Source organism: Rhea pennata, chromosome 1, assembly GCF_028389875.1.
Source record: "Rhea pennata isolate bPtePen1 chromosome 1, bPtePen1.pri, whole genome shotgun sequence".
In the NCBI taxonomy this organism is placed as follows: Eukaryota; Metazoa; Chordata; class Aves; order Rheiformes; family Rheidae; genus Rhea; species Rhea pennata.
In genome coordinates, this window is record NC_084663.1 from 57,723,082 (window position 1) to 57,748,230 (window position 25,149).

At 40.9% G+C, this 25,149-nt stretch overlaps 1 protein-coding gene across 7 annotated transcripts in view; it reads left to right on the forward strand.

Annotated features, from left to right (window-relative positions):
• Positions 1-25,149, forward strand: part of RBFOX2 (RNA binding fox-1 homolog 2) — a 170,413-nt gene that overhangs the window by 98,302 nt on the left and 46,962 nt on the right. For all 7 annotated transcript variants that reach the window (XM_062588751.1, XM_062588742.1, XM_062588761.1 and 4 more), the window contains one exon: positions 18,249-18,473. In XM_062588751.1, coding sequence (XP_062444735.1) covers positions 18,249-18,473 — 225 coding nt within the window. The remainder of the gene's footprint in view (positions 1-18,248; positions 18,474-25,149) is intronic.

The window sequence follows — 25,149 nt, forward strand, 5'->3', positions numbered from 1 at the left end:
GCTTCTTATATGAAGCCCACATTCTCCTGCAGTCCTAATAGCAAAGCCTGCTTTAAAGTACTCAAAAACCAGCAATTTAAAATTGCCTTGGAGAGGAGGACTTTTTTTTTTTTTTTCTTTTTTTTTTTTTTTTTGATAGTGCCAGTCCTCCCTTGGCTCATGATACCCTCAAAGATAAGTGAAACCCGTAATTTGTTTTGTTGTTCTTTCTTTGTAGCTTTTGTAGCTTTTCTCATTTTTTGTATTGTTCAGAGTAGCATATAAAAGGAAGTTATGAAAACTGAACAATCTATTCAAAATATTTAGGAATATTAGGGAGTGGAGTAAGAGAGGCTTTTGTTTTCCAGTCTACCTCTTCTTTCTTTGTAAAAACTGAATGTGATAAACATAGCAGCAGAGAAAGGATTTTAAAATTTCAGTAGGCAGGATTTTATATCCATTATCCTACAAGGGATCTCTTTCAGCCTGAGTCAGGAGGTAGAGGAGAAAGAACTTGGTATTTTGGTGAAATTAGTGAATTAATCAATTTCTTGACTTCTGGTAGAATTATAGGATATTTTGGTATGTTAGCTTTGTTCAAGTATTTAATGCACATTAGTTTGTTGTAACGTTTTCCTTTGTTTTTCTTCATATGCAAGATGAAACTGTTTAATAGAATAGAGAGGAACAAGGTTTGGGAGGGGTTGTCATTGGAGGGAGGCTATAGAGAGAACTAGAGACAGTTCTCTTCTCCCAATCTCCTTTACAGGGATGTGGGTGACAGAGTGTGAATGAATGACTGCAGTAAAGCTGACTGATAGTTGTTTTAGGAGTAACATGCACTCATTGTTGTGTTCAGAATTGGGTCTTATCTTTGAGGATAGCTAAAAAAGCAATCTCATAATCAGCTTAAGCTGGTCTTAAATTCTGATACTGCAAGCTGCCCTGCTCCGTGCTCCCAGCAGCACGTTCCCACCTCCTGCTGCTGCTCCTGGGGTGCTTGACTGGAACAGTTTGACCGGAAAAGACTGCATTTCTTTTTCTTTTCTTTCTTTTGCTTTATCTTGTTTTGTTCAGTGAGGTTAGTTTTGAGTGAGATTGCTGCTCTTGTGACTATGCAAGTGCCAGAACTAGTACAAAATAGTATATAGTCAAGGAGAGACTGACCCTCTTGGTGACAATGAAAATTTAGGTCATCCAAAGCTAGTTGTGAACTTGCATCCTAAGAGTAATTTTCTTAAGGGTTCTGAATCTTAAAAGGCATTGTTGTTTAAAATTCTGCAAGGTATGAGAATGGGTTTGTCTGGTAATGTGAATTTGGGAAGATGAAAAAAAGTTACTGCTGAGGTCTTGCTGCTCCGTCAAAAAGCAAGACTTCTAAATTTCTTGTCGTATTCAATAAGATGAATCTGAATAAATCAGATTAAGAATCCCTGAGTCATGTTTTTCATCAATTTGAAGCTGTAGCTTTAGGCGTTCTGGTGGCAAATTTGGCTGTAGACAAAATGAATGTCCTCCTGAAGGAAGCCCCACTGAAGAGGTAAGAGAGGAGGTGATGTTACTGCCCATCTCAGCTTTCAACTTAAATACGAATCTCAGGATTTTTTTTGTTAGGGATACTCTTAATTAGTTCTGACAACGAGCTGCAGAAGTATTGCAAGTATGGTAAAGAAATAAGGAGAAAGCTTCACCAGATACTGGAGACATCAGATTGTCTTTTAAGATCCATAGTTGCCCTGTTTCCTGTCTGTCAGCTCAAAGCCCCCTTGCTTGATGTGTGGCCAAAGTCATGTCTGGCAGTTGAGCCACGTGACCAATAATACATCTCGCGGCCAATCCTGTGATTAAAGCAGAAATATCCAGAAAGCCAAAATGAGCGGCCAGAAAACTCGGAGTTACTGTGTATGTAACGTGGAAAAGAAGAAGAACTAGAGCTGAGTAGTTGGAATTTCTTAGTATTTTAGAGGAGTATAAAGGAAGATAAATTTTATTTTTCCAGTGGTTGGTCCTCTATAGAAGGTGAATTAGGCCTATAGGTTAGCTTTGAGACTCTGTGTATTGCTGTACAATTATTCTGATACTATTTAGCATAAATCTAGGAGAAAAGAAGCTGATGGCAGGGAAGAATTGCATTTGATTGGCGTGATTTAAATGCATAGCTGTGATGAGCCTTCTGGCTACTCTTCTGGTAATAATTGCAGAAGAATATTAGGCTGTGGCCAGGCCTCCTGTAGCAAATCTAGCTGAAGTGGTTTAGGAGTTTTCCCCACCTGTGTCTATTCTACCTTTCTGCTGGGAATTATTGTCCCCTGCATCAGAGTGGACAGAAACAGACCATGTGTTAACTTCTCATCTGCATCAATTCAGAGTTGGATGCTTTAGTCCTGATGTCACTGAAGTGCGTGCAGATAGTCCATTACTCTGATACGATGACAGCAGTGTCCAGCAGAAGCAGAACCCAAGCTAGAGGCAGTTGTTTAAACCATTCTTTCTGTAGTCACCGAAGAACTGATTGGAATTGTAAGATGTTGGTGGTCCTCATGCCTTGTAGCATGAAATTCTAGGATTCTGGAATGGCTTTAAATTGCTAACACGCTACAAGAAGCTCTAAAAACAATGTATTAAGTCAACACATGGTGATCTTGAATGTTTTTGGAGTATCATCCATTTAAATGGAAATTGGTGTTTTAATTTCTGAATTGAAAGGATGTTTTTTCACATCTTTGTCGTCCTGTAGACATTGTAGTCTAAATTACTGATTTTTGAAGGACAAGGAAAGTAAAGAGATTTCAAGTCAGAATAAAGTTAACTGGCGGGTGTGGACTGCTGCTTATGCTGCCACTGTCATTGGCTACTTAATTATTTTCAAAAATTTCATATCACACAAACAGTGCTCTGATTGTGAAAAGCTTTACCAGCCTGGATACATGAAGCTGGAAAGGACCATCCAGACCACAAAAGTAGGTTATAGAGGACTGATTCGTTCTTGCACTCAATACCTGGCCAGTTCTGTAGGATCTCAGCGTTGCCTGCCCTGTTGCTTCCAGCAGAGCAAGGTAGTTCAGATCCCTTTGAAGTAGGTAAAGATAAGTCAAAAACTAAGTGCCGAGGGCTCTGTGCTGATGAATGTTTCTCGAATATGACAAGGATGAAGCATGTCTGTGGGCCATACTGGCCCATCTGGGGCAAGGTTGCATGGAAGCTATCCAGCAGTCTGGGTCTCCTGCTTCCAAAGCCGTGAGGGTGGTTGCAAAATGACATCTGTTTCGAAAGAACAAGTTTGTAGGATGGAGTGACTGCCTCTCAGTTCCACACAGCAATTTCAAACAGATGAAAGTGGATTCAGTTTCCCTGGGTCCGCATTATTTTGTCTTAAAACTTAAACTAAAATTGAGTTCTTCAAAGAAATGATTCATTTCTACTTTTTCTTGTTCTCAGTTAGTTGTGCTCTAAGGCAGTAAGAATTGCAATCTTGACTATTTACATAATCGTCCTGTAGGATCTCCTTTCTTCCCGTCCTCAGTTATGATATTATGATAGTATGTTTTTTTTTTTTTTTTTTTTTTTAATGAGCCCCTTCTCTTAAAGGGGGTGGTTACACTTTTAAAAATTATGGGAAAACCACAAGATTTCAACAGAATTTACCTGTATTTTGCATCAGTTGACAGTGGTGTAGTAACCTGATACAGCAAATCTTTCCTCCTCTCTCCCCAGGGTTGCCTGCTCTGCCATTTTGATGCTGTTGGGGCTGATACGATCCAATTAACTTCTTCATCTGTTAATATTTTCTGAATCACAAGAAATCCTCAGAAGCCACAGAATTAAATGTTGTTTTCCTAGTAATTTTCTTCTGCAAAAGTGCCTTTTGCCCCTTGTTACTGTACTGGTGGGCACATACTCCATCATGGGAATAAAATACTGCTGTACAGTCAGCAGAGGAGCTCTCATTTTGTTGTCTACTGCAAAGTGGTGGTTCCTACATTAAATTACTTGGTGAGATAACTGCTCATCTTCCAGCATATTTTGCTTGCTCTGTATGTAAGGCTGTTAATAGGATGGAAAAGTAGAAGGTGTTCTGAGGCCAGGTTGAGTCTGACTTTTAATAGGGTCTTTCCTTAGTTGTGGTGGTACAAAGGACAGTTATGGTGGCAAGTAGGAGGAGGAATGTAAAATCTCAGGACTCTCTACTGGCAAAGCAGCAGACCTGTTACTCTTCAAACCATAGATCTTTTTGCTGGCATTGCTGATTAACAGCAGCTTCCATTCAAGATTCTGGTCATCTTCCTGGAGCCTCATTCGAAAGAGACACAGGAAAGCAGTGATGGATCTAACTAGTCTATAGCCAGCTCCTCTTCCATGACATACTATCTTGAGAGAGAAAATTTTTGCTTTTTGACAGCTCAGTTCTTCATTTGGGAACCAATTCATGCTGTAGAGCATGGGGGGTGAGAGGGAATTTCATTAACGTGAAGCTGGTCATCCAGAGCAGGGTATATAGCAATTGGATGCTGTACTGGTAAAGGAAAAAATAGTGCATGCTTAGTGAAATACTGTGCACTCAGTCTTGCAGTAGGAAACTTACTGTTGATGTGCTGGAAGGCTCTCCCTATGCGGAAACTTATGGAGAGACCCCACAGGGTTTCCCTTCAAAGGCTAAAAGGTTCTTAAAGTGAGACCGCAGTGGAATTTAGTAGTTCTACCCAAGATTGCAGCTCTACAAACTTTGAGTCGTTCCAAACCTTGCACCTACCCAGCCATGCCCAAGCTGTGGCAGTGCTGAACCATTTGGAGTCCAGCTTGTACATAAGCTGGGTCAGGATCCACATAGGAGGTTCTTCTCCTTGAGCCTGGATACACATAGTCTGATAGGCATCAGTAAGAACATGTGATGCACCGGGATTGCAATTAAGTTACTGTAAGCTTTTGAAACATGGGCAGCAATAGTGGCAGAAATGCCCCTCTTCTTACATATTACTAAATAAAACATTTGCCTGGAAAGGAGATGACCTGATTCAGTTCACTTGTTAGTCAAAGCAGAGCCTAACTTGTACTTGTCACTTAGGCTAACCCTTTGGCAACTCCTTGTGAGGTGTCTTTTGGCTTCCCTTCACTCAGAGTAGAGTTAATTTGGTTTTCTGAAGGCTTCTCCATATGTTCAGTGACAACAGAATATTTTATGTTGGATCTTCTTGCATCTAGTAAGAAAAGTGGTGGAAGCTGGTATGAGAATCTATTTTTGAACACAGTGTTGGGATTTGTGGTCCTATGAATATGATCTGAACAAGTGCCGCATATGTGTACTTCCTTCCCTAGCTCTGATTTGCTTCAAAATTTACTGCAAATTTTTGGTTCCTCCCAGAAGTTGTCTGTAAAAGTTTCTTTATGGGTGAGAGTATAGCCAAGCCCTTAGAAAAAAGAGCAGGCTTTTAGCATTGAAAATCAAAATAGCCCCCAGTACATGAGTGACGTGCAGATGACAGCTGATTAAATGAATGTGTTTTCTGTTGAATCCTAAACCTGTTTTCTAGCCAATTTTATTCATGCCAATGATGGCAAAGTTCTGTACATCTGTTAGCGTCCCACAGAGTGCCAAGCAGAGTTGCTAGCAACAGAGAAATGCTAGAATAAATTCATCACTTAAATTAAGGAAAGGAATCGTGGTGGAAAGAGACGAATTTTCACACTTCGTTCATTGACCAGGCACTGAGGCCTGGTGTTTGGTTTTCTTTCTTTCTTTTTCTTTTCTTTTTTTCTTTTCTTTTTTTTTTTTTTTTTTTTTTTGTTCTTTCGAGGTGTACTGTTTAAAGGTTTCACCTCTGTGGGGTCTTAAAGGAAATTCTTTTCTTCCAGAATTAGATCGCTATGCCTCAAAGCCAAAGGCCCCAGAAGTATTAAAAGCAAAGCATGTAGTAACTGTTGTCTGTATCTCTCTGGAAGTTAGAGCACCTTGTTACTCTTTCGCAGTGTTTTTACCTGTTTAAGAAGTAACTGGAGCTGCACTCATGAATATTTGATATTGTCAGGTGCCTGTTGAAGGCTGCGGTGCAGGAGGGCTAAAGGAGGGGAGATAGTATGGGAGCAGAAGAGGCAGACCAGGAAATGGCCATGCAGCTGCGTATTTGCCTTCTCTTTTATCCTAATAGACTTCTCATCAGGATGAATGTGTTCTGAAATATTTATTGCCCTATTTAAATATTCATTGCTGCAAAGGCAGCACAGCCTCATGGCAGCCGTAGAGCCTCAAGGGATGGGGGCTGCAGCAGTCCTTGGCATTTCCATTCAGTAATATGATAAAAATGTAGAAAATATTGGGCATTCCCCCACTACGAGATTGACACGAGCAGTCGGGCGTATGTCTCGGTGTTTCCTCTTTGTGCCAAAGACTTGTGTTTGCTCTTAGGCTCGTATGCTGGGGTGCCTCTCTTGGTTGCCAGATGCTAATGCTTTTTTTTCCAGGACTGTATCCTGGAGTGAGCTGCTTTGTTTAGCCTGACACTTTGTGTGTGAAAGGGGGTGTGCAGAAGGGGAGACTGGCTGAAAGGGTTTGTGTAGCATGTTCCCTTGTCTTTCTGAAGGTGTGAGCAGACAAACAGAGCAAGGAAATTAGAAGGACCTACTGGTCGTTTAGTATGTTTTGCTGCAGAGGTCCGCTGCAATTTGCAGAGGGGTTAATTTCACTGGGACTCTTAAAGTAACATATTAATGGAGCTGTAGATACTGACAGATATGCCACTGAAATTAGATGCTCTTACATCAACTTAGACTTTTAGGTTATCAATTTAGCTTCAGTAAAATAGAACTGTTTAAAAGTGTGACTGCCAGTAATATACAGTAGTTGATGAGAGTGTTTGTTATATTGCTATCGTTGAAGTGATGCATGTTTTAGTGGGGACAAAGTATTAATGCAGTGTTAACAAGGGCGAGCAGCTTGCTTTCAAAGATTTGGAGGGAACTATTCAATGTGGGCATGAAATAATGACATCCAGCTGAGAACTAGCTGTCTGAGAGGTGTTCAGATGTGCTGTTGAGCTGCTGCCTCACCTCTGCCAGTGGCGTGCCTAGGGGAGATCCCCATGCTGGTTCGTGGTTATAGGCAGAGATTTGGTAAACATACGTTAGCTAGCAGGCCTAGGGGGAAGGAGACTTCAGAAGGATTTAAAAATAAAGGGGAAGTCTTTTCTGGGATACTTGACAAATTCATTGTGTATAAACCACTATTATGCTGGCTTAAATAGGGACACTTCAAAAGTTGCGTGTAAGCGAAAGAGATTGTGACAATAACATGCTACATGTTTGTGTAGCCTGTTGTTCTGGGATCAAGCAGTTGCCAGGTTCATTTTCAAGTTATGCTTAATCTAACATTACCCTTTTCACAGTAGCTCATGGTTGGCTCCCTCATCTTTCTGCCCTGGTCATTTGTTCCTGCCTCCTCACTCCTTTGCATCCAGTGCTTAGGCAGATAGAGTGAGGCAGTCCAGTCTATGATCAAACAGAAGACTGTTCTGCGCATTAATTTTCTGTCTATGGCCATGGGATCACTGTATCTCATACAGCGGGTGGGGAAGGAAGCAGAACGACTTGTTTTGAGGCCAGTTGATAGCTTGTTGTACGATAAACTGCACCAATACTTTTCAATAGCTTGTTCCTCTCAGTAAGCTATTTCACTTTCAAATGCGTCTGTTGCTCAGTGTAATGTGATTTAATTTATGTACATTGACTTCCAACAGCTTTTCTTAGCTTTCTAAAATATTGTCCTATAGACCTGGCTTTAGATCCTATCTTCTGGTCTTATGGGCATTGCAGGCCATTATGTTTCACTTATGTACCTCTGTTTAGAATCACATAATATTTGCAGCACAAAAGGCATAGTTGTGATTTAAAGACATAAACAGATAGAAAGGGATGGATCCTTTTCAATAGCTGGACTAATGACTTGTTTAAAAATCAGTAAACGAAATGATGTCTTCTATGAGAACTGAATTTTTCAGACTTGGCTTTTGGTTGTTGGTTTTCTTGATATTTTTGTTCATTAGATTAAATGTTTACGTCTGTTTTTTTTTTCTTTCTCATTGTTAATATACTTTCACAAAATAACCGATTGTAACTTCTTTCTTTTTTAAGGATAAGCAAAACAGATTGGACTTTTCAAGTTTTTCAGTGTGTAGCACTGTATTTTCTCCAATCCTGAAGTCACTTCATTGACTCTTTTCTGTCCCCCATTCTATTTTTTTAATTCTCTTTTAAAAATGCTTATGTAGACCATGTATCTCATTTTTGATCTGGCCCAGGCCACATACCAAGATAATATTGCTTCCTTACTCTTGCAATAGTTTGTATATATTTCTAACAAGTATTTACCCTTTTTACCAGGCTGTTGCGTTGGTGAGTTTTTTTTCTGTGGCCCTTAATTCCTTTTCAGAATCTCTGCTTTCCAGGATACATAATGAAGGCTTCCTTTAAAGTAGAAAACTCATCTTGGAACAAATGAGTAACAGAAGATAGGAGAATGCATTATTGGAGTGGAAAGTAAACGTGGGAAGAAATCTGCGTTTCTAAACCATCAAAATTCCGTTCTCAAGCATACGCCAAGTCAGTCACAAATTTCCTCTACCCGCACCCCAAGAGCAGATTGATACAATATTGTTGCTTTGTTATTGAGTCCTGGCATTTGAGTCACAGATGAGTCTCATTTGCCTTGGCTGGGACCATGTGCATCTGATCCAGTCTGCTCGGTATCAAATTTTGGCCATTCTCACAAAAGACCCACGGCAGTGAAAGTGTAGAAGGGCTGAGAGATGTTGCTGCTTGCATAGAAAAGAATCTCAAGAGGAGCTCTGATTCTGTATTTAGTATGCTGCATATGTCTCTTCCCCCACCTTTGCTCCGTAGTCACGTATGAACGTACAGCTCTGCGCTATGGTTTCTGCCAGCTCTGCAGTTCTTTCCAAAGCATTCAGAGCCTTTCAAATTGATTCCAGATGTGCTCTCTCCTTCCTAGTGTTTTCGCCCTTTCTCCTCCTCCTCAGCTGGCAGCAGAGGCAGGACTGGTTTTCCTTGTGAGTTGCTGGAATTGGTACAGGCAGTTAGGAGGATTCTCTGCTGCCCTATGAAATAGGGAGAATTGAAGGGAGCCTGTGCAAGTACTGCGTAAGTAAAGCTGACTGGGCTTTGAGGTATTTTTTCACTGATTGTCCATCCTCCAACAGCCAAGTAAGCTCTGAGCAGCACCTCTGCACAACTCAGTAACACCTTCAGATCGTTCTATTTACAGAAGGGGAGAGGCAGACAAAAGAAGGCCAGTGCCAAGAAATGATCTCCCATATGTTTCCTAGCAGAGCACTGTATGTATGTAGAGAGACCTAAAGAGTCTATTATGGATAGATAGATGATATAGGAGAGGGTTTGAAAAATTACTGTGACTAAAGCAGATACCAAATCTTTCTTAGGGGCTATATGAGCTTCTTGAAGATTTAAACTTTCATTTTAGAAAGTTTGAATTCTTGAACATGCAAGAATAAGCTTCTACCACATTGCAATTTGGCTTGCAGATTTAGGGAGACAGCCCAGTTCCAGTGTGGGGGTGAGATGAAAGTTTGCTTATCAGTCTAGCTCAAGTGCAGGGTTGGACTGGAGAGGCTGATGCTGTTTTCAGGAATATAGTGGTACCCAGAGAGCTGCCATCTTCCATAGTGCTTGAAACAGAGTCTTAGGAAGTGAGCAGCTGATTGCAGAATTGGCTGGTGTGAGAGTAACTTTGCCTGTCCGGACATGCTGGTAGAGAATTACCATGGGTCCAGAGGGTATTTTCTTCCCTGTTCTGTTTCCACATTCTACTGTTCTTATTTTACTAGGAAACCACAGGTGAGTGGGCAGGAGTCGGGTAGAAAACTGGCTGAAAACTAGAGCTGGCAGGTCTTCTCTGCCACTTTGTAGTCATGTATGTGACTGGATGTGCAGTTTTGTATTACATTTAATCTGATACAACCATAGACCACTTCTGAAAGGGCAGTTGCGGAGCTCCTCCTATTGTCAGTCTCTCATTCTTGCTGCCTCTATGCATAAGAATGCACTTTTTATTTTCATATTGGTTTGTTGAAAGCCTAGTCGTCTTTGGAAAAATTTAACCCCCAATATTTGACTGTTAATAACTCTAAATAAGCTAGCTTGCCATCAAAAAGACGTCTATACTCAGAATCACATCTGAGAAACCATTTAAAAGCATATTAAAGTTAATATTAGTGGAAGATATTAATTTGGAATATTGCAGAACTGGGAAGAATGCTGCCAGAGTAGCTGCTAATGGAATGACTTAAAGCAAAATATTGAGCCTAGAGTTTTCACTTTTGTTTCTGGCTTTTCTTCTTAGGAAGTATCTGTTCTTGTCATGCAACACACCCCGTTTTATCCCCAATAATTTTCAGAGGTAGCAGTTCCATTCCTAATATGGAGTGGAAACAGATATTGGGACCTTGATGTAGTCTCATGAAGCAGATTCGCTTTTTCTAATCAGCCTCACAAAGTGATTTGATTGAAGGCATTTAGTGGGAAGTCTTAATGCTAAGAACATTTAACTGTTTTTTTTTTGAAGGGGGAATAGCGTAGGTTGTTTCAGGAGCAGCAAATTGGTGTCTCTTAAGTCTGAAAGTCTAACAGGTATTGTTTCAGGCTGGTAAGTAGATGAGCTCTGGGCCTTATTAATGCGGCATAACTAAAGCTTTGGCTATATCCAATAGGAAGACTTGAAGATTGCCCAGAGGCCCCTTAATTAAGAGTGTGTACGCTCACCATTGAGTGCCTGCATTTGTGCATGGGGATAGAGTAAAAGTTGACCATTACTTGAAATAACGACAGTGTGGGGATGAGTGAGTGCTTCCTGTGTACATGAGTAAGATAAGACTACAATTTTCTTTCTTCCTTTCCTACAGAGGACGGGGCAGAATAACTTCTTTGTGAAGAAAATCTCAATTGCCTTAAAAGGAAAGGAGGGGGGAAGACCAGCTGTTCTGTTTTACAGAACAGTTTCTGGTGGTCTGGAACGATATAGTATGTATTGGAAGATAACTTGTTCTTTCCTTGTTTTACATATCTAGGAGAAGGAAGGGCAAGATTAGATAACTTAGTGCAAACTTGCACCAGACAGTAAAGAAAACATGCCTTTAAATGGCTTGTTAGGTGTGATTTTTTTTTCTTTGTATGCAGACTTTTTTTTTGCTGGATAGTTTATTTAGATTTAAGTTGATACCTTTTTTTTTTTTTTTTTAAAAAAGACTATCCTAACATGATTACCTTTGATGTAAATTGAAACAAAAAATACATACATACAAAATATACTCTGTTTTAACAGAAGTGAATTAGAAACGCCAGCAAGTCTACATAAGACCACCTACAGGTAGAGCACTGCTTTCGGGGAGGATTCAGGACTGCTGTTACACCTACGGTGGTAGAGTCAAAATCCAGCGTCCTTTCCTACTACCTTAAATGTTTGTCTTCTGGACAGGCCATTTTAGATTTTTGTATTCTTTTTGTCCTATTTTCCTTGGTTTTTTTTCTTCCCTTCTTTTTATCTTGAGACATCTCTCTTTCATGTCTACATTTACATTCCATTCCCATCCATAAACTGCTCAGTAATGAAATGGTCATGACACGGAAAGTTATTTCTAAGTTTTAGGGTAAGAGCTTGTATGATGCTAATAAAGAGCTGAAAGGTTTACGTATCTTAGTCACTGTTTCAGCATGACTGCAGAGTTGGGAAGATAACACCACATCACCCCAAAGATTATTTTGGCTTGTGTTTGAGTATCTTTGTGATCCTACAGCACAAAAGCATGATTTTGAAAATCGGTGCGTAGCTTCCACATGCCGGGATTTGCTGTGAGAGCTGTAGATGCAGGTCAGGGTTTCTCTGGTACCAGCCCAGCCCTCAGTTTTCCAGAATGCTAGTACTCAGGTTCCTAGTGTGTTTTGCAATGAACCTCGCTCTGCTTTGTATCCCCTCCCATTCACAGAGAAATTGCTTGCTGATACGTTTGATATCATCAGTGGGCAATTTCTGTGATTGCTTGGGGAAAGGGTTAACGTGTGCCTGAGACTGCAGTTCCCCGACGGCTGTCGTCTTGCTGGTGCCTGTGGCCCTTCCCTGCCCTGCTTCTCCACTCCCTCCGTTCTGGCTCCATTTCTCCTCTAACCCTTTGCCAAGCCATTTCAGCACTCTTAACAGGGAACAAAACTAACCCAACAATAAAAAGTGAGTAGCTTTTCTGAGATACGTGCTGAAACAGCTCAGCAGAGGGTCCACGAAGTGCTGTAGCTGGCACAGAGGAGAGGGCAGGAATTCACAGCTGGAGGTGGGATGGCAGCAGCTACAGCCAGAGCAGCTCTGGAGTCATAGCCAAGAGTGTTATTCCCACCAGGCCTTGTGCAGAAGGCGCCCTAGGAAGGGAAGGCGTCCTAGAAGGAACGGGAAAGGTGAGCCTGCTGCAGCAAGCTTCATTTGTATTCAGCCGTGAGAGGGGAAAGCAGAATATGTTGTTTATTATTATACCTTGAGCCTCTTATAGCAGAGTTGTGTGATAGGCCTGTGCTTTTGTAGTAGAACAACTGACTCTTTGGGGAGGACCCTGATGGTTTGGGCGCTAGGAGGATAGAACGATAGGTGGGTGTTGGGCACTGATGGGCACCTGACTTTCTTTCAAAATTTTCCCTTGGCTTCTCTTAATCAGAGAAAAATGAAAATTTGTCTCCCTTGCTTTGTGCAGGCTGAGCAGATAACCCAAAGAACAGTGTTTGGCCTCCTCTGTGGGATGTTTAATGGTGATTCTACCTCCCCGATACCGAGGCTGTGACCTGGGGTTGGAAAACTGACTGCACAGTTCCTGCATCCCCACTGCTCACAGTGATTCCTTTCATGCAAAGAGCTTAGAGTAGGCAACGACTCGAGGTTGAATCGTCGTATTAGACTCTTTAGATCCAAGCTACAAACGTTTTTATTGTTTATGGAAGGGATTAGGCTTGTGCGAAGAGCAAACATTTTTAGTCTGGTACACGCTAGTCTTCACAAACATGTTAATTGCCTTGAGTTAGCTGGAAGCCAGTTACTTCAAGGTTTATTAAAGTAAGTTCAGTGCACGCATACCTGTTTAAAAAAGTCTGACTTCCGCTATCCCAGGTAGACCTACACTCACACGGATTCCAGTGTTATGGAGGATTATCAGAGCTGAAATGCATTTTTTTTTCTTGAGAGGATTAATTGATGATTACGTATTGCAGCATTTTTTTGCACCTTTCTCTGAAGCTTATGACTCTCAGATAAGATAATGGACTGCACAGACCATCTACCTTATGGCAGTTTACATACAATTGTCTATGCAGAAATTGTACCAGCTTAGTTTTAACAGAATTGCAATTTTTATTTACTTAGTTTATTTTAATTGACTACTTCAGATACTTTAATTGACTATGCGTATATTGGCATGCTGGTACAGAAGCAATCCAGAGTTGTATTACTGTAAGACTCCTTTCGTATCTCAGCAATTGCATGCGTTTCTCTAATAAGCAAAACAAAACCATCCTTCCACAAATTAAATGAATCTTTGTTAACTGACAGTTTTATACAAGTAGGGGGAGGTCTTTGAGTAGACTGGGTATGTATTTCTGGTGTTCGTTGTCTGTATTCCAGTGCCGTGATCTTGGATCACCACCTGCTGTCTGCTGAAAGAATTTATCCTAAATCACATTTGCTAAACCACATTACATTTCACTGAAATGTCCCTAGATTCCACCCTTCTGTAAGGTACTGCTAAGTTCATTTACTTACAGTTGTGCACTTAGCTTGGAGCTACAAAGTTCATTAATTAAGTTAAAGCTGCATAAACTCTTAGAAATGCGTCCCCATTAGGGATTTTTCACTTGCTTAACTAAATTGTTTTTAAACAAAATGCGAGATGGGTTTTAACTGTACTGTGCAGACAAAACCCTAACTTGAGGGAGGAAGTGCCGCGGCAGACTCAGCTGGCGCCTGCAAGCGTGTGGCCTTGCCTCTGCAGGGCTCGAAAGAGGCGGCTGAAAAGGGAAATCTGAGGGACGTCCATAATCTTCGAGTGCCCTAAGGAGTACTTGTGTGCTGATGAATCACACGTCAAAATTTTGGATGGGGGAAGCTGCTTTGAATCCCTACCTGGCTGTAGATGTTATTGGGTGGAGCGGAAAGCGTGAATACAAAACGTGCTTTGCTTGGGTTCTGAGATGTTGTGCTGATGTTCCCCCCCAACATTTTTTTTTTTTTATTATTATGATTTCTTTTCCTTCAAGGGGCATATGTTTGGTTAATTGTACTGGGTTACAGCTGTGCTGAACAGCCCTTCGCCAGCACGGCGCGGCAGCTCGTGTGGCTGGCGCAGAGGCAGGAGCTGCCGAAACCGTTCCTGCTGCCGGCTCCCCTCCTGGAGACCGCCGGCCGGCCACCTTGTGTCGCGGCAAACGGGTCGGCGCTCTGCTCCGACTGTTAGATTTATTTCAGTCTATCGTGCAAGCTGGAAACTGCGGTAGTTTAGGACTGACGGCATTTGAGCTTTCCTTGCATCTTGGCGTATAGCTGGTGGCAGCTCTTTGACGTACCCGGCTTGGTCTGCCGCCGCGTTTGAGTTGAAGTTTGAGCGAATTTCGTGAGCTAGAACAGGCAAGACTGGCAAGGCAGTAAGTAGTGGGGGACGCTGTAGAGATGAGATGGACTGAAAGCTTTTTGTCTTTTCAGTTGCCTCCTCTCCTACTTCGCCAAGGTTTCCTCGATCGTTTTTTGTATGTGAGAAGTGGAAAGAGCAACGCTCCTGATTGTAGGGTTTTCTGTGGTGGGTCAGGAGTAGAGGAAGGAATCCATGTTCTGTGTTTGAAGATAAAATGGGATTTTTACTTTATTTTAGGTTTTGTAGTCTTTGAAAATATGAAGTGTTATGTAAACATTGAGATTCAGAAGAATCGTAGAATAGGGTAGAATTTCCAGTGCATTTTGAAGATAAGAATATGTCACAAAACCTGTAGAGAACTTTTTTCTTTTTTTCTTTCCTTTTTATTATTATTATTATTATTATTATTATTATTATTATTATTATTATTATTTACAGAGTTCTTTTTTTACAGACCCTAGTGGAGACGGAAGAAACACAATTCTAAAGCATCAAAGGAAATTAAAATTATGAAAAAAAATTAAACGGGAAATGTGTACATAGTCATATCAAGAAAAAAGTAATTTGAACTACGGACACTCGGTGGGATGATGAAAGCTGGATAAGCATAATAGTGATAACCTGAGATATTAAATTAAAGACACATTTGTAATAAAAACACCTCTGTGTTAGTGAGGTTAAAAAAAAAATTAAGTGACAAAGGTATTAAAAGCATTGCATTCTACACCTGAATTTATTTATTAAAAAATATTAGGAAGGTCAGAGAGAAGTAGTAATTACAGTTACCAGGATATTTTGGCTTATAAGACATGACTTAGCTCAGGATGAATATGTATTACCAAAACACCACAAAAACAGAGGAGAGAAGTAACATTTTTCACCATTCAAACATTTTTAGATAACTGAAGAAGGGAAAAAAATATTTAAAAAGTTGAAATGCATTTAAACTAAAAGGAACCATTTTAATTGTGGGGGGAGAAAAACTGTTCTTGAAAATAAGATTATATAAGGTTTATGGGTTGGCATTTTAAGTTTTCTAAGAGTAAGACTAAACAAAACCTGAAGTATACCCTTTAGAGAGCAGTCCTGTGCAGCTGAGAACATGGCAGTAATAGGTTTTACTTGCCTATGATGTTCTCTTCCTACCTATCAGGGGTACTACCGACTCCTAAATCTAGTTTATTCTAAGAAAATTGAAAATAGTTTCTGGTGCTATGTCTTTCCTGGACAATTCCTACCAATTCTAATTTTTTTAACCTGTTTTGCATTAGCTAGCCCTGTTTCCCACCCCCCCTCAAAAAAAAAAAAAAAAAAAAAAAAAGAGGACTATATGGCCTGTGCAGGAACAAACAGGAAACTGGACAGAGTGAAATCCTGTAATTGGAAATATGGTTAAATGGAAAAACTTGGAAAGGTGGCAGTACGTAATCAGAGCAAAGCTGTTGTGGCACACTAAAATTTTTGGATAGATAAGTGATTTGCTTAGCAATATCCAACTTGCAACTGGATAGCCATCATTCATCCTCTTTTTCTTTGCACTTGTAAAACTAACCCTGCAAATCTTAGTGATAGTTCAGATTAAGTTAGAAATTCTCTGCTTTTGAAACGGAGAATGACAAAGAAGCAAATGGAAGTTAACGGATGGTGGAGCTGCCCCCTTGGAGGGAGGAAAAAAAAATCCTGTTTTCAGGAAACGCGTTCGATGTCCGAAATCTCCATATAGCTGTGAGCGTGTGATACAGGGCAGCAACTGCTCAGGCTGCGCGCAGGCGGCTGAGCTCTGCTGTGGCACTGCTGGCTGCTGCTGGCACGCTTTGTGTTAATTTTTCTTTCTTAGATAAGGCTGCAGAGTTGTGTTTCTGCAAACAGCAAGGCTTTGCAATGATTGGAGTTCAGTTAATGAAACTGTCTGTTGTTCAGCGGGGGCCAAGGCTGCAGCTCCGCTCCACTAAATGGTATTGAATGCCCTTCCTTCTCCTTCTCCCTCGCTGCGGGAGCGCGTGGCCACGTGGCCCCCAGGGGATGCAGACCAGATAGACTAACGTCGGAGCAAATTTGGGATTCAGCCAGGGTCTGAATGACCCGGTGTTGGCTGGAGGTGTGCTGAATTTATCACAGTTTTATTCGCCTGGAACGGAAAGCTGCCGGTAGTCCGATAAAGGGACTGAAAGGCTTTTCCAGCTTCACTGGAGGTCTCTTCAGCTCCAGTATGCGCTCTACTGAAAGGCTACTTTGTAACTGCCCTCTCTGCTTTTCCTATCTGCAGGATACTAAGGACTGTTTTCCTTTTACTCCACTGATTTAAGCGTAGTGGTGTCAGGACTGACTGAAGTACCTCCGGGCTTTGTGGGGGAGGACCCAGGGCTAGAACAGCAGCCAAAATTCAAAATCAGGATTAGTCTGTTCACACACACACACCAAACAGCCTTCCTGTCATCTAAATCTTCTCCTTGAATTTTTCTGCTGTGATGGTGAAAGCAGTAGGAGGCATGCAGCAGCCTGGGCTTCCAATGTCAAGGCTATTCTCCTTTACCCCAGGTGACTGAATTCAGTTCCCTGCTCTCCTGTCTATCACAGTCCAGCAGTGGCTGCAATGCTGCATGCACTGGTTGTGGTATTTTTTTATTTGTTTTTATTTAGTCTTGAGGCACCCTACCTTTTGAGATACGGTGGGGTGGGATTTTTACCATCTTTGGGGATTCTGTTTTGTGGTCAGCTATCTGTTTCAGAGTCATCCGGTTGGCATTAGCTGCATCTGAGGCAGTGCTAAAAGCTGCTAAAAAGTCCCCTATACTAGCACAGAAATCACTGTGGGATGCCTTGAGCAGCGGGAGGAGTGCGTAATTAATGCCTTGTGTGAATGTAGTGATGCTTGTGACAGGGACAGGGTGAGTGTACTCCAGTCTTAGGTTCTTAACTTACTTCACCACAGCTCTCATCTGTCTTCTGCATGGCAAGCAAAAAGAAAATGAGATTTTTCAGCAGTTGGGTCCCTGGGCATCAGTGTTCTGTATTCAGTACTGCCAGGGCAAAGGAAGGGGCTGTTGCACAGATTGATCCTAAAACATGGCAGAAGGAGATTTCCACTTACAGAAACACAGGAGAGAAGAATGTGGCCTTAGTCAGTGTGGTCTGCAGAGTTGTGAACATCAGACTGGAGGAGACAGACCCAGAGGTGATATTTCTAGGGATATTTAGAAACTAAACCCCTGTTCTTATATCTGTTTCCTTCATTTCAAGGTAGTCAGTACATCCTCTCCCTTCCCAAATAATGGCATACTACGCTTAAGATACTTTGTGAGATTACAAGGTTATGCAAGTTACAAACCCCCTAATTTGGTCTTGTTTTGCCACCCAGTAGTGCGAAAGAAGCCCTAAAGAGATTGAGAGCAGTCTTGCAGCTCACAGGAGCAAGGCGTGCTCTTTTTGATAGAGAAGATAACCGAAGACTGCAATAATGTGACAGCAGTGGGTGGCATATTTACACAAACTCTATGGAACATGTGCAGGTTCATAAATGATTTCTCAGGGTGATGTTTTGATCCATTTTGTAGATTATTAAAGTGATTTTCTTGTTTCCTCTTTCTTCAGGGTAACCAGGAGCCAGCAGCCACTCCTGATGCAATGGTGCAGCCATTCACCACAATCCCGTTTCCGCCACCCCCACAGAATGGGATCCCCACAGAGTATGGGGTGCCACACACTCAGGACTATGCAGGCCAGACCAGCGAGCACAATCTGACGCTCTACGGAAGTACGCAGCCTCATGGAGAGCAGAGCACAAACACGGCCAGCACGCAGAATGGATCCCTTGCAGTAAGTGCAGAAGGGCACAGAGCAGGAGAATGAGGCAGCACTTTTTAGAGAATACAGCACTTTTTCCAAAGCAGCTGTTGATTAGATTGCTGACTGCTTCACTAGGATGCAGTAAATCAGTGGTAGATATAAAAAGGAGAGAATAACAAAAGACCATGGGTTCTTAGGTTCCATTACTATGTTCCTGTCTTTCCCTTGGGCATATCCTTGTAATAAATAATTGTCTGCAGAGCAAAATGACACTTGGTGGTGGTGGTTTTACCTGTAGCTTAGAAAAATATTTTGCTAACATTGTCCAGTGACAGTCTTTTACAAAAGTTTTTATTACCTTGAGCTAACTGGTGAACAGTTCAAATAAATGTGATGAAGGCAAATTCTGCAAGGTTGGTGGTACAAAGGTTTAGAGCGAGCATGTGTGTTGTAGGTGTAATACTTATATGCTTCTGTTTTCAGGAAGACAAGAGACTATAGAAATACTTTTCTTTGGCTTTCTGAAGATGGCAAAGGACTTGAGGGCACGAAGATAGGAGAAGACCTCTCAGTTATTTCAATTATTATGCATCTATTTACCATACGAAGATTTTACTTTCTTACTTTTTTTTGTTGTTTTTTGGGGGGTTTTTTGTTTCCTGTGGCTTGGAACTGGCACTGGGCATCATGCTGGCAGATTATCCCAGGAAAAGCTTTATCCATCCCATAAGCCACTTGTTAAGACTTAACTTCCTAATAAAGAGCCTTATGGTGAGAGCCTTCAGTGCTCAGGGGCGGATTTAATCTGTTAATGCTTTCAGTTTTACTTGTAGTTGGGTGTTTGGCTCATAGAGATTATTTTCCCTCTGTAAGTACTGAGTGAATTTAGTACCAACGATTGGAAGAACTGATAGTGCCAGCTCAAGTGTTCATGGTGAGCATGTAGCACTGCTTTTCTGCAGTGGGCAGTGGCTGCACAGTTGACAACATGGGTTATGACTTTAAGATATCTTTGAGTTTATGCTGGGAATGTCACAACTTCAATGTCTCGCAGAAGAAAAGTGTACAGACCCAGTAAGGCATATTGAAGTTATTTCTAAGCATTACCAAAGGCCTTCCTCAGCCTAAGGGCCAATACAAATGTAGACAAGAAAAGATCGAACTAGGAATAAAACTTAGAGCTGATGCAAGCTATAGTGTACAGTAATGCAAGCCATCATTTTAATACTAGATTGTTCCATACCCTGCCAACCTGTAACATCTGGGGTACTAGTCTCCAGCCTGAGAACAAGCAGCTACTGCAAGGACTGCCAATTTGATGCAAAAGATGGAAATGGGGAATAAAACAAGGCAGCAGCTTTCCCCGTGTATTTTTGCTGTTCCAATCTTTGTCCAGAAACACTTAAGAGTGTTTCTTTTTTAATGGAAATGATGTGAGCCTTGACCTTGGATGTAAGCTTCTGCCAAACCTTCTGCTCCTCTTCCATATTAGGTGCCATCTCCACTGCATTGCAGGATAGAGCTCTGCATTTCATCAACTAATGCAAGCTCTGAGGAGCCCACAGTATATGTGCACTGGCAGGGTGATGTAATGATGCTTGCTAGCCTCAGAAGAGGGAATAGGAGTCCGTATGTGTGGGAGGGAGTGTTGCTGGGAAACTGCAGTAAGGAAGTGATGTTGCCAGGAGGCTGTGGAGGGACTGGGACTAGGAGAGGTTTGCTGAGAAATAGGTTGAATAGCATGTAACATTTGTACTGGCTTTTAGAAACACTTGGACATGTCTGTTCTGACCGTTTAACATAGTTAAAGATGTGCAAGCTGAGCATGCAAAGTCAGGCCTGCAGACCATAGCTAGCCAGGAGAGGGTAAAGGCACAGATAAGTATGTTGCTGTTGTGGCTGGAATTGCTCAAACAGAGGATTCCAGATGGTCGTACACGCAGAAATCCAGGGGGGAGGAAAAGTACCTCAGCTAAGGGCTTTTCTAGACTTTGTTACATGCATTGGCTCTTGGAGGTTTTAGGTCTTTTTATCCTTCTGTATTGGATTCTTAGTGTATGAAGTTATTTTGATTCTGTGGGGTGCCTTAGGATATATTTGTTTGTAACTTAACTATTTCTCAGTATGCTGACTAATGATGTAGTTCCTACATCGTTAGGAAAGAAGGAAATTAGAAAGGTTTATGAAGGAAAGAAGGCGTGGTTGTTACTCAGGCTAAAGGGTGCTATTAAAATACAGCAGAACAGGTAGGCTATTTCACCTTGAACACCCACAGCTCTTGTCAAACATCATCTCTGTCACATATGCTGGTTATTTTTTGTTTGACACATATGCTAAATCTATGTGGACTAGGTAGCTGTGGTCTAAGGTTTTCATTTCTATCATTTTATCTTCCTCAAATAACTATGCTAAGTTTAATACAGCAAAAAGTTATTGTAGGTGATCCAGCTCTCCCATTCTTACAACTGACAAGCGCAGCTGCTATTGCGTGCATGAAGACGATATCCCAGAGTGAATAGCCAGCAAAATTCTTAGCTGCTGATGTGAAGCCTGGGCTCCCAGGGGGTAATTCAGAAATTCCTTCAACCGACGGGTTAGGTCCCTCTTTGCCTTTAAGAGCAGGACCTATGCTGCTGTCTAGCTGGTTGTACAGAGATAGCAAAAGGTCTAGCGAGATGGCTGTTTTTCCTCCTTTTTCAGATTCCTGCTTTTGTCTGTTAGTGTTTAGGATAATTACAAAAATGACAGAAAAGATGGGGTGGCTTTAAAGTCCCTGATGGAAAAGGGAGTTTTCATTTGATCTGGAGCAGGTTATGCAGCAGTGTAATGGCGTCCACCTCTTACATACTGGGTGGGAGCACCTTTCTGTAGAAGCTTGGCGCATGCTGACAGGCAAGACAGACTGTCTGAGTTCTCTGATGGCTTGAGATCAGTGGTGGTGTCTGTTAGTTAATACACTGTGATCTGGAAGCCTAAGATTGAGTATCGGCAGCAAACTTAGGGAAAGTAAACCTTGACGGTCAAAGTCCATGCCTTCCTAAATGGTTTCCTACGCTGTGTAAATCCACTGTGCGAATGGGAATGGCTGGTTGGTGCCATCAGCTAAGGGTAAATTTTGATATCGGAGTTCTGAGAGTCTAGTGGGAAGGATTCAAGCTCTCAGAGCAGGGGTAGTGGAAGAGAAATGGGCATAATAAGTGGTGCAATACAAACAACTTAGTATTTTGAGATCTTTTTATTTTAGGTTCAAACCTCATCTGTGAGGTTTTGTTTATTATCTGGCATGTGGGTCCTCCCAGTCTTTTTCTCCAAGCATCTGTCCTTTCTCTTGATACTGTCCCAAAGCACAGCTGAAAGACCTGAATTAAAAATAGACTAAGACAGCAGACCATATTTGGCCTACTCAGTCTGCCTGTAGCAACCTATCTTTTAGACTGTTGACGCTTTGCATTTCACTTTTTACAATGCTGGGTCTGTCTTTTTTTTTTTTTTTTTTTTTTTTTGTAGTTTACATTAGTGTGCTTATCCTTAATGGAGACACTCGTCAAAGATAGTGCAAAGTGGAGATGTTAATTAGGCTGCAGTTCCTCTGGCAGCTGATTTGATCTAAAGATTCATTGCTATCAGAAAAGAGAGGTCTGGCTCTCCCCTTCACTGGCTCCAAAGGCAAGTTCCCACTCCCACTGGCTCTGTTACATGAGCTACTTTAATTCACTGACCTGGCAAAAGGCTGTTCAGTTCTTTTGCTGGGTTAATGAATTAAAGTGACTCTTGGAGAAATCCAGCAAACGCTGCTGTTGTCGCAAGGTAAGCGTATGGAGCGCATAGCCAGAAGCTGAAAGCAGTTGTCAACTCGCTGCATGTCCTGGTAGTCTGCCCTCAAAGGGAAGATTAATCATCCACTGAACTAAAAAAGCTTGCTTGATGGTAAATGCAATGTACTTAATACTGTGAGCTGATTATTCAACTCATTTCTCTTGTTAATGTCAGAGGGAAGAATTTTGTGTCTTTATAAATTACAGAATGCAACTAGAGGTATAGATGTACGGGAACAAGTTTATGTAAATTACTTTACATGAAGACAGCACGTGCTATTGACTGGTGTTACCTTGTCATGAACTAATGTAAAGCATTATTTAATTAAAGAGCATCATGTGTCATCTTGACGTTGCCATATTGAAACATATACTACTCCTCTGGCACACCATTAACAAAAGTAGACTTGCTGATTTCTTAAGAAGACACATCCGTGGTGGGAGATCCTACATATCTTGTTTAGAGACAAGACTAGGAGGCTGCACAGTCATCTAGCTGTGCCCCAGATAACACCAAAGGGTTCTCAACTTACTTTTTTAACACATGGATGATGTTACAAAGAAGACTTTCCTTTGAATATTTCTTGCCTAGTCTGAGATTGAAAAGTTTTCCTCTGTAACTATTTACCACTGTTTTACTAATTAAAGCAGTTGCCTATATGAGGTGTAGAATATATTTAATTAATATCCTCACTTGTTTTCTGGTACTGTTTAGCAAACAGACATGAGGAGCTGGCTTCATATGACTTATCTAGCTACTCATTGTTTGGACACCTCAGCTTGGAAATTGCTGCCTTAAGGCAGCAAACTCTGCCATTTAATATCAAGAATTTGCTTTGACTATGAGGCAAGTTATTTTATTTGCTAGCACCTGTAGACTTGTGTCCAGTAAGGCATATTTAGAAATGATTTTGAAAGAAATAGGAACTAAATCAGAAAATACTATTATGTTAGATTGTATAGCTATGATGCTTCTACATCTCTCAGAAAGGGTAGAACGAGAAGAAGTTTAGAGAAGGAGAATAGTGATGATTGAAGGGTAACAGGTTCTTCAGGAGAAGAAGGTAAATCTTCACTTAAGAGATCACAGAGGGATGAAAAGATATGACAAATCTATGGAATCTTGAATGGTGTAGGAAAGAAAATAGGAAACTTTTCCATTTGCACTTACTAGGATGCATGCAGGCAATTAGATGGCATGTATAAAACAAAGAGTTGGTTTTGTCTATTTTTTCCGTATAAAAAAGAATTTAACCATGGAACTTCTGGCAACAGGACGCTTTGGAAGCTGAGAGTAAAACTGAGCTCAAAAAGCCCTCATTAAACCAGTTCACAGGCAGTAGATTCATTGCCAGTGACCAACTACAAAGACATGAACTGGCTCAGCTTGCTGGAGGCTGGGAGAGTGTGCTGGAGAAGCATCACTAGATATTTGCTCTATTCTTATGTTCTTCCACAGATGCTCTATTTGGCCACTGTCAGAAAGATGATAGTGGGCTGGGCAGATTTTTAGTCTGTCATTGTGTTAGCTGTTCTTTTTGGCTTAGAATTGCAGTGGTCCAGAGATGAACTTCAGATCAGGAAGTCTTGCTACTTTCTCCAGCTTGTCAGAGCATTTCTGTTTTGTTAAAAATGGAGTGGAATTGCTCACAAAAGTTTTGGCATCGTGACCAGCAGAGTAGGTGTTTCATTTCACCACTGCATTGAAGAAAAAAAGTTAGAGAAGCCTAGAAAAAACTTAATGCTCAGAAAAACAAAGTGATTTTTCTTTAAACATTGCCACATTTAAAATCTTGCATGACATGTAATATATATCTTCATTGTGCAGGGTGATTAGCAAACTATGTTCCTTTTATATATCATTTGTGTTCTGATTTTAGATGGGGGAATATATATATACACACATATACATATGTATATATGTATATGTGTATATATATGTATATGTGTATATATATACATATATATACACGTATATATATATACACATATATATATATACATATATATACACATATACATATATATGTGTATATATATTAAATGAACAAAATACTTAAGTTTTAGAATGTCTGAAAACAGGTAACAGATAATCAGAAGGAAAAACATACCTTAAATTCATCTCACTAGATTGAAAACAATTAAAAGCCTTGTAGAAGTTGTTTGGTACATTCTTGGTCACTTTTTATGCAGTTTTTGGCATATGGAGTACTTGGGCACACTGTTAAGAGTGCCTGAAGTGTAGCCTGGGTCTTGTTTATGTAATTGTGCTGGTATCTCTGAAGAATCAAGTACATGGATATAAATTTTAAATTAAATTTACTGTTGTTGAAAGGTGATTATTATTTCTACCTTCTTCTGTGTGATAAACAAACATAATACAGGCGGCAGAAGTTCCCATGCTGTGTTCTTGGATGTGAAACTCAGTCCTGCCCTGGTTGAGTGTGATGAGGTGTGAAAGGGGTTTAGTGCCCATTATCAAATTCATCTCTCTTTTTTTCTTTTTTTTTCTTTTTTCCCCTATTAAACCTGCTTAGTAGACATCTGTTTACTGGGGAATGGTTGTGTTGATACAAGTGCTTCGCTGGAAGTTGCTCAGTGCTTGCTGTGTTGCCTGCACTGCCCTTCCTCGTAGGGAGATTGCCATCTGTCAGTCATTAATTTTGATCATTGTCTCCACATTGTTCCTCAAGCTCTTGATCAACATTTTCTTCCCCCCTCCTTTTTATTTTTCTATTTATTTTTTTTGGATCCAAAACCATTCTAGAAGTAGTAGGGGAGTACAATCTGTCTGCTAAATTCTGAAACCACACAAGGCCTCTCTTAAATGTAGATCTTTTTTTAAAGATAATTTTTGTGGTAATTTATGTATTATCCTTTCATTATGATTC